Here is a 10,903-nt window from a genome sequence, read left to right as displayed (position 1 = left end):
GGAATTTATGGACACATGACGGCTGCCATGCGCCTTATAAAAATCTTTATGACACATAAAACTGTTTTATTTACAAAATATTTACAACGGCACTTAACCAATACATAAAGAATTTTATTACATTTAATATAGATTATGAACAATCATTCCATCTGTAAATATTAATTACGTATTTGAAAAACAATTTCATTAACATTGATCTAGTTTAATGTTAAGAGAAACAACTTAAGAAAGTAATTTATTTTATTTACAAGTTATACTTATCTTATGTTCTTTACAATTTGAGTGTTCCAGGAAGAAACGAAGGGAAATTTCGGAATAATTCAGAATAATGTAGAATCATTTATTCTCCTTTGGCCATTGTTTGAATATTCCAATGTTCAGTTACTTGGTGGATAATTAAATGAGTTTTATTAAACTTCTTGCTTTGAGAAAAAAGTTATAAATGAATTAAGAACGGCAAAATAAAATCTGTCAACATAACTAGACATTATACAATCTGAAATAAATCAAAATATTTTTAGCGAGAAAGTACAGGACTTACAATCAAATAAAATTTAAATATTTTTCTATATTTCAGCAATTCCCGTCAACTTTGTACAAAAATTAAGGGAAAAGTTAAATTTGTTTTTATTAATTCCTATTTTGTTACCAAGATTTTGTTGATGAATTGAGATTTTATTAAGTTTTATTTCGTCATTAAGGTTCTCTAGTATCTATATTTTCTTAATTATAACAATTATCCTGTATATATCTTACGAAAGTCGAATTATATTACTAAATGTTGGTAACAAAATAGGATCAATTAAAATTTGCTGACGTGGCATTGTACAAAGTTGACGGGAATTGCTGATTTTAGACAAGTTTGATTGTACTTGTTTAATCGTTTATTCCATTATACTCGTATATTTATAATACAACATAAAATAATAAATGAAGAGTAACAGTCCTCGATAGCTTTTCTTCATTTAATTCTAACACAGATGAAAAGTCCTTTATGTCAGTTTAATGAAGCGAAATCATTTGATTTGATACAGTAGACTTCATGCATGAAAAAAATAAAGCAGTATTTTATTTGTTCAATAAGTATATATATATGTTGAAAAACAAAAAAAATACTTTGCTAAAACTGCGTACAAAGGAATTAGGACAAGTAAAATTTCCTAAGGTTACACTGAGAGAAATTTGCACTGTGAATTTAACAAGTTCGACTTGTTGCGGTTTATCCGTTTGAATCAGCCAAACGTACATGTTTAAAACAATATGTGTCAGGTTGTTTTTATAAAATCTACTTGTTGATTCAAATATATTGCCGATTCAAATGACAAGTAGCTTGTTGTTTGAACCAAAGAGCACGTAGGCGCTATTTTAACCAAAAAACTTGTTGAACGAACATGAAAACTGGTTGTATTTTCTCTCAGTGTAGTAGCCATTGTGTCTTCTAGTCTACAAGTTTTACCTTCTTATGGCACTGGTCCCAAAGCGAGTAAGCGATGAGCTATAGGCGATAAAAACTAACAAAAGATAGTCACCTCCGTGTAAAGAAAAGAGAGAGCGAGCGATTTATATAGTCCATCTCGCTCGGCGACGAAATATAACTCGCTCGCGCTGCCATCACGTCTCTTTTTTAACCCCCGACGCAAAAACGGAGGGGTGTTATAAGTTTGACGTGTCTGTCTGTGTATGTCTGTCTGTCCGTCTGTTTGTCTGTTTGTCTGTCTGTCTCTCTGTCTATCTGTGTGTGTGTCTGTCTGTGGCATCGTAGCTCTCGAACGGATGAACCGATTTTGATATAGTTTTTTTTGTCTGAAAGCTGAGTTAGTCGGAAGTGTTCTTAGCCATGTTTCATGAAAATCGGTCCACTAGGTCGCGGTCGGAGGTTTTTTCAAAATTTAAATTTTGTGCTGAGGTTAGGTTATATTAATACAGGAACGACTATCTCTTTTTTGTTATTGGGCCATTTTTTTCAAAGTTGTCCACTCTACTTTTTTTTTGGATTTGGATTTTTTATGTGGTTTCCACTCAGAATCGCGAGCTTTTTTAATTCTAATAGGAGAAAACAAGTGTCCCGAGGTTTTTTCCCATTCCGTGACCATTTTTTAATACATTTTGTATGGTAACGGAATGGAAGGTTCGAAAAAATGTATGGAAATCTTGGGACATTTTTTTTCTCCTATCAGGATCGAAAGAGCTCGCGATTCTGAGTATGAACATTGAAAAAAATGGCCCTTTTATCGCATATAGGTCATCGCATACTTGCTTTAGTGGGACCAGTGCCTAACCGTTACAAAGGATCTATTATACGGAATCTCAGCTGTACATAGTAACAATAATCTACTGAAACCTACTTGATACTTACAGTAATTCGTTTCTTTAATATCAGTTTCTCGTAATTCCTAGGATTTTAAAAGCAGTACAGTCCTAGACAGCTGGTCATCTTACAACGCATTTTCTGGGGAAATTGTATAGGAAAACTACTTTTAAGAATATGATAAATGTTTTTAGGGTATGGCAGAATGTTGTGATGTTAAAGGTGTTGGTGTATGCGAATAATAGGAGAAAGATGGGATAGTGTGGGAGTAGCTTTATGGCGTGACTTTGCATGGCCGCTGGTCTCTCTCCGCTCACCACGTGTACCACAACTGATGCTGAATCTGTGGACAAGAAAACACCGTTTAAAAAAAATGTAAAAAGCTTTTCGATCATTGCTGTAGTAAAAAAAACTGGTTTTACGACAATTTAATTTTTTTTACAACTATTTATCCAAAACACCTAGAAACGACGAGCGAAAAAAGTGTATCTTAAAGTTGTAAAGTATCTAAATCTTCTGTCTACAATGGATTTGTCTCGCGCTGTATCTTGATTTTGTATGTCTAAAGCAAGGGAAGAAAAACTGATTCCATAATTCCTTTCAACAATATTTTGTACTTAACGTACCAATTGTTGAAAAAATAACAAATCTTAATTATAATCTCTCTAGTAAAAACACTAAAAGTCACCATACCGTTTTAGTTTGGTAATGCGTGTACCGGTTACTGAATTTGTTTTATTAGGTTTCATATCAAAATACTATTAAATATAGGTACATTTTTTATATGACGTTCCAAAAGACATTTCAATTAAATTTTAATATTCATTAAACACAACCTCGATAAAAAGGATTAATAACGTAAAACCTCTATTGTAACCTTTCGAGGTCACAGGATCCTAAAGTAATACTGATGTTTCCAGTGATCAACAAAAGAGAACTGATCGGAAAACCCAACTTACGGCTCAAGTAATACAATAAAACCGGTCGCGTGGAAAACCATCGCTTCCTTATTAAGTTTTGTACTTTCGGTGAAATAAAACGTTGCCCAGTAATATAACGATTTACTTTTCAGACACAGATGATACACCATAGATCATGTCAAATGTTTGCCCGTCTTTAACTAATCGCTAAAATAATAAAAAAACATAAAGATCAACTGTTTTTATTGAAGCTACACAAAAATTATGAACATAATATGCCTGGACAATTTGAACATCACTAGGTTTAGTAACGTTTTACAAATCATCGCTCGATCCGATATCGGATAGTCGAACTTGTTATTCTACCAAACATTCAGGCATCATCTTGGAACGTTTTTTAAAGACAAAATAATGAAATCCTTCCGACATCGGATCGGATAATGTGAAATCACACTGACGCGGGCTTGGTTTCTTAAACTCAACGTTATAAACTCCACTTTCTTGCGTACACTAACATAAGAATACTATTAAAATTAGAATCATGTTGTTAGTTATTGTGTTATGAATATAGGTTGAGGACTTTTCGTAGCTCAAAGTGGTTCTAAAATCCTTGGAACCACCATTTGTGAACTTCTCGAAGTCCTAAGCCAGGTTTCATAGATATGCTGGCACAAAATGTCGAAGCTAAGAGACTGGTTGGTCGATCGCACGTTTTTTTCGAACACTTAGGGCCGGTTGCATCAAACCATCTGTCACCGTTAAAGCGTTCGTTAAATATTATTTTATGGGAAGTTCCATAGACGTCTGCCGCGTGACGATGATGTGTCTGTCAAATGTGGTTAATGCAACTGGCGCTATTAACATAACATTTTAAGGACCCGTCCTCTCGTATCGTGCCAACTATGTATTATATTTAGCTCTGCTGCATTCCAAATAGCTTCATTCTGGGAAGATCGCGCGGAAATGATATCCGAGTGACGAAGTACTAATACGGTAGGACAATGGCAAAGCAAGATGACCGTTGGTTGAAACAACTCACAGTAATGACATCGCAGAGCTTTTGGGCCACCCCAGGAGCACACCTCGGATACTGGCGATCAAATATATGAAAAAGCGTGTTTCTACGCACATAGTCTAAGCTCGTGTAGACGAACGCGTACCATGTTCGTATGATTGAGATAAGACAAATCGACTGGTTGCGTTCTTGACAGGCGATAACTGTGAGGTAACCAAGAGCGGATGGACGGCACTTTCAGCGGGAAGCAAGTGGCCATACTGTACTATAATAGTATTCTTTATTATACTGTGCCAGGGGTCAAGGCATATCTATGATATAAGAAATGCCAAATATGTATCTTTTTTTTTTTCAGAATTATACTACCATAACATTGTGATGCTACAACTTTTTCGTAAGAATTAAACGCATCTGTGATTTACAAGTATAATAAACATTCATTCAAGCATCTAGGGACCAGGAAGGGACTCGAGCGTGGCGCGAAAAAGACAAATGATTTTCCCGCAATTATGGACAGAGATTAGTGAAGGGCTCAAAAGAAAAATGTATTTCTTAAGCAGCGACCACTCTTTTACAAAGAAATGAAACAGTATTTTTTTAAGACTGTAAAGATGTAAACACAGTGACAGTGAGTAATACTCAAGAAGCACAAAAACAACAATCAGCCGTATGCTTGTTTGCCACCGACGTAGTATAAAAAAAAAACATCTAAAAATTTTGTGGGCAGAATATCTCCATTGGAAGTTTTTATGTATTATAATATGTATATATAAATAAAAAAAAAAAACTGACTGACTGTCCTAAAGATTCCAAACTTGGCACGTAGGTTATTAGGTGTAAAGGAGCACTAAGAAAGGATTATTCAAAATTCACCTCCTAAGGGGTGAAATGGGGGTCAAAAGTTTGTATGGGAAAAGAAGATTAGATTAGTACGCGGGCGAAGCCGCGGGAAAAAGCTAGTTTATACTATAGCGAAAATGACACAGAAAATTATATTAATTGTATGGAGAATGTGAACAGCGCCCCCAAACGGGCAACAAAAATTATATTAGTTTTCCGTTACATTCAAGCTGTCGAAAAACATATTCTAAAATGACGAACTCTTGGCAGGCATTATCGGCCCATCAGAGCAGTAACAAAAACGAAAATATATAGAATGGAAATCATTTCTTCAGGTAACACACCAATACAAATAACACACGGGGTAAAAAGTAACACAAAATGAAGTTCAGCATTGCAGTTGCTAGCCTGGTCAACAGCGCTGGTTTTCTGTGCATGTTAAAATGTACGAGTAACATCCAAACTTTTTATAATTCCTTGCCGGCGGCGATATTTGCGAGCTCATATAACCCGGCAGCTTTCAAATCTAGTGAACAGGCATTTTCTGGGCGAGCTCACTCCATCGTAGGCCGCGTCTTTGCCTTTGACTAGTCTGTGGCCAAGAGTAAGTCCATTTATAATAAATAAATAAAAAAACATGAAGTGTCTATTGTATTTTGCGTAAGAACGCATCATCAAAAAACACCATCCTCCAATTGTACACACAATAAACTACAATAACTAATAGAGGTTTGGTCAAAAATGTACGAATGCAATCGCTTTACTGAAAATTTATCAGTCGCCAATTACAAAAAAATCCGCAAGCGCTCTGCTCCGCCCGTGTGTTTGCAGCCTTAATCCACTTTTAGGGAAACTCACTGTCGTTTCGTACAATTCATATTCTTTTGTATTTTTACTAGGGCAGTACGCGCGGTGGATTTGCCAGTGCTTTTATTGGCTTAATTTCACTTGACCGGTTTAAACTGTACGTCGACAATTTTCTGAGATAATTTTTCTCGGAACATAATTATTTATTTACGCAGCGGTATATGTGTATCGTACTAGCTTTTGCCGCGGCTTCGTTCGCGTTAGAAACAGACAAACAGTAGCCTATGTCACTCTCCAATCTCTCCATCCCTTCAACTATATGCACTTAAAAAATCACGTCAAACGTCGCTCCGTTTTGCCGTGAAAGACTGACAAACAAACAGACACACTCACTTTTTCATTTATAATATTCGTATGGATGTAACAGGTATTGTATTTGTGTATACCTATATTATTAAACAAACCGTTGCTTAAGTACATACATATCCGGGTTTTTAAGATCATAAAGAAAATAAAATATCTTTGTTTATTAAGAATTCATGCGTGCGTGCCTTGAATGCGTGTTAAAAATGAAACAGTACGATCTCGCAAAAATAAAAATGACATCTAGTAAAAATAAGATAATATTATTCATCCCAGCTAGGCAATGATTATGATAATATGATGGACTAATATATAGAAGCGCTGGTAGCTTAGCGGTTAAGTACGTGCGACTTTCGTTCCGGAGGTCGCGGGTTCGAACCCCAGCTCGCACCAATGAGTTTTTCGAAATTTATGTGCAAAATGTCATTTGATATTTGCCAAACGCTTTTCGGTGAAGAAGAACATCGTGAGGAAACCGGACTAATTCCAATAAAGTCTAGTTTACCCTTCGGGTTGGAAGGTCAGATGGCAGTCGCTTTCGTAAAAACTAGTGCCTACGCCAAAATCTTGGGATTAGTTGCCAAAGCGGACCCCAGGCTGCCATGAGCCGTGGCAAAATGCCGGGAAAACGCAAGGAGGATGATGATGGACTAATACTATATTACACTAGATATTTCCTTTCATACCCCATGTATGATTTCCAAAATGTCACCGTCCAATTCCTTCACAAATATAACATTCAATTTTCGTAATCGTAGGGTCGCATTATGTCGTTACCATGTCGCCCGATAAGTTAAGTAATTAAGCAACTTTATGTCCCTCCCTGAATAGGTGACCTTTCCCATTTATACTTTATTGCCACTATTTGGCGTTTAAGATGTTTTTGTAAGTCCTTCCAAATTGTATGACGCATGCCTGAGGCAGAAATGAGTCGGATTTTCTGGGGGGGGTAGCAAAGACTTAGTAATAATAGACACAATAGGCGAGACGACTAAAAAAAAAAATTAGTCCATCAGTTAGATCATCAAAAAATTTTGGACACATATTTTTTCTTTTTTCTCGTAAACGAAAAATGACGACGGTACAGTGCGTTGAAGTTTACGTGACGTCACGCCTAGGTACAATTCCAACTCCCGAACTTTGATGCCCTGTATCTTTGTATTTTTTCATTCATTAGATAAAGCGAAAAATATGTGTTCAGTATTTTTAGATGATCTAACTGACGGACTAAACAGAATGCTATTTTTTAATGTAGTCGTCATCCCTAATAGGGATGTGTGTGTGTTATGTTACGACTACGCAATGCACCAAAATTAAAAACACGTTTCATCATTTCGAACAACATAACGTACCAGATTGACTTTAATTCTGCCGTGTGCCTGCTATACGTCACAATTCAAAAAACCATTTTTTCGAGTTTTAGGTCTATGAATTTGAAATTTAGCTTTTTTTACTCAGGATGATATAACCCTTCATAATATCACGCCACTTTTCACAAAAAAAAAATTTTTTTTAAGATACAAGGCCTGAAAGACAGGTATTTAGAGTTATGGCTGTATTGCAGAAACATTTTTTTAAGATTTTGAGATGCGTCCAAAATTAAACGAGATTATTGGATAAAGGTATCATGCAAATATATATGAAAAAACACCATATAGTTAAAATAATTTTATTTATGAACTTTTCCAGTACCGATAGCAATAATTATGTGTAACTAGCTTATATTCATCAACATTATCCGTCGAGGAACAGAGATTTTTAGTTTTAATTTCTTTTCTTGATATAGTTAAATAGTTATTTCATTTTCATACATACAAGGCAACACAATTTTGAAAGAATACTTTTTTCCATGTATATGTAGCACAGTTTTTTGGAGCTGGCAATTACAGAAGTCCCAAAGCGACTTTCCGGTCCGCCTGCCACGCCACCTGGCGGATATATAGAAAAAACTCTCTCTTCGACCGTGCGAGCGCCATGATCTGCGCTCCCGTTATTACGAATTAAAAATAGTTATCGGTGCACCGGCGCGACACAAACGTGAAAATTGACATTTTAAGTGATATTCCGACCAGTGACCTAAGCTTCCGTTTATATGTGACAATCGTTTTAGTGTGAGGATTTTCCCAAAGTGTTTCCACGTGGCCCCACAAGCGCCTCTGGACAAATGTAAGTAGCCTCACCAATTAAACGCCGCTACATATAGTTTTTTGATCCGTTCGATCCGGATTTTTCTTTCTCACGTTGTGTTGCCCGTGTATTTTGCGGTATTACGTACCCATCATTCCAATTACATACGTTTGTAGTTCAATTTTTCATTGTAATTTCCGCCATCTTTGCTCACGGCAAAATGGTACCGAATCCTACAGACGGTGTCGAAACCGACACATCGTGTATGACACAAGATTTATTCGAGCGAGATCTAATTCTCGACGAATTAAAACGAACATTACAGTTCGCAGCAACGAATATAGAACAATTTCGTTCAAGAACTTCCGATTTAACAGCGCACCAGCGAAAGTTTACCAAAATTCAAACTAAGATCGAAAAGGCATTAATTAAGTCTAATAGCTTCAACAAAGAAGCCAACATTAAGATTCGAAATGATTTCAACGATTTATATTACGCGATAGTTACGCATTTAAATAACCTAAAGGAGGTAGATGTAGAAAAGCGGCGAGCGAGCCGCATTCCTGTGCCTAGCCAACACGACACGTTTATGAACGACCGTCGAAACTTGCCTAAATTGTCGCTTCCTGAATTTCACGGTGAACCTACGGGCTGGCCCGCCTTTTTCGACTTATTTCAATCGTTGGTCCACAACAACAATGCCTACACTGACGCGGAAAAGTTTAGGTGTTTACTACTTTCGGTTAAAAACGAACCATTTAATTTAATTAAATCAATTCCCATAACGGAAAGTAATTATTCAATTGCGATCGATGTTCTAAAATCCCGTTATGACAACAAACGCATTATTGCGTCACAACATCTAGATAAATTATTCGATATCGATTCTTGTTCCGCGCGCTCATCAGTTGTTGCTATGCGAAATTTGCTTAATGTTTACCACGAAAATATTAAAGCACTTGAAGTTTTGGAGTTTCCGGTTAAAGAATGGGACTTCGTTCTGTTAAATTTATTATTACGTAAAATTCCCGTTAATACGCGAAAAGAATATGAACGTTCTTTAACCAACCCAAGTGAAATACCTAAAGTCCAAACCTTAATAACATTCTTAGAGCGCGAACTTACGGCGGAACAGATGATTACAGTTTCCCATATACAGTCCACAAAAAATAATTCCTTAAGTACAACAAATAAAAATAATTTAATTTCAAATCAAATTACACCTAAACGGGTTTTAATTACGAATACGTCAGACCAAACTCGACCGTATGTCGATACGAATAAGGTTCGATCTTGCGTGAAGTGCAAAGGCTCGCATGCCCTTCACAAATGTTTGGAGTTTTTAAATTTGTCTACTAAAGATAGATTCACATTTGTTCAAACAAATAACATTTGTTATAATTGTTTATGTTCCGGACATGACTTACGTAATTGTAAATCAAGTTTTAAGTGTCGTAAGTGCAATAAGAAGCACCACACCTTAATTCATTTAGATTCGGACCTTACGCGTACGCGACCCTTCCCGGCGAACAATGAAGCCGCGGAACTAGTTGCCGTCTCGCTCGCTCTAACGGAGCAGTCGCAGCCCGGCGCGGGCGCTGTCCCGAGCCCATCAGCTGTTCACGGCGTGAATCAAAATAATCTAGGTTTAGGTATTGAGCCTCATACGGTGTTACTGTCAACTGCGTTGGTTGACCTTTATTACGAAGGTAATAAAATTGCTACAATTCGTTGTATGTTAGACGGGGGCTCACAAGCAGCTCTTATTACTGAATCGTGTATGCAACGATTAAATTTACCGCGACGAAATGTCAGCGAGCCGTTGGTAGGTGTCGGTGATTTACCGCTCAACCCTAGGGGTACCTTCGTGTGCTCAATTTCGCCCAAGGGCAAACAAAGTCCAAGTATTCCTTTGGAGGCTACTATTTTGTCAAAATTAACCCGTCAAATGCCTAGTGTACCACTAGCACCGTACGGGGAATGGCCTCATTTGCAAGGGCTCGCTCTAGCCGACCCTGAATTTCATAAACCTCAGCCGGTTGACATGATACTTGGCGAGGACATTTTCATGGATGTCATTCGCGAGGGTATAGTCAGGGGTAAACCTGGCACACCCACAGCAATCAATAGTGTATTTGGTTATTTACTAGGGGTAAAGTCAACTTTACTTCTAATATTTCGACTCCACGCCATACTTGTTTTACGTCGTTCGACAACGACAATCTCGAGAAGTTTTGGGAGCTGGAGTCAGTTCCAGAGATGCGGAGTTACACTCCCGAAGAAAAGCTATGCGAATCCTTTTTCCAAAAGACGCATACGCGCGAAGAGACAGGGCGATACATAGTTGCTCTGCCATTCAAGCCCGATGCACCGCCCCTCGGCGAGTCTCGGCAAATTGCTCTAGCACGTTTCCACAAACTGGAATACCGTCTAGAACGAAACCCCCAGCTGAAGGCGGAGTATCACGCGTGCCTCCAGGAGTATGTGGATCTTAACCACATGGAGCTCGCGGACGATAAC

At 37.3% G+C, this 10,903-nt stretch overlaps 1 protein-coding gene across 1 annotated transcript in view; it reads right to left on the bottom strand.

The window, feature by feature from the left end:
* Positions 1–2,159: 2,159 nt before the first annotated feature.
* Positions 2,160–10,903, bottom strand: part of LOC125233919 (hemicentin-2-like) — a 190,663-nt gene continuing 181,919 nt past the window's right edge. The window contains 1 exon segment of the mRNA XM_048140091.1: positions 2,160–2,654. Within this exon segment, the coding sequence (XP_047996048.1) occupies positions 2,434–2,654 (221 nt within the window). The 3' untranslated portion in view covers positions 2,160–2,433.

This window comes from Leguminivora glycinivorella, chromosome 15, assembly GCF_023078275.1.
Source record: "Leguminivora glycinivorella isolate SPB_JAAS2020 chromosome 15, LegGlyc_1.1, whole genome shotgun sequence".
Lineage (NCBI taxonomy): Eukaryota > Metazoa > Arthropoda > Insecta > Lepidoptera > Tortricidae > Leguminivora > Leguminivora glycinivorella.
This window is presented reverse-complemented; position numbering and strand designations above follow the sequence as displayed.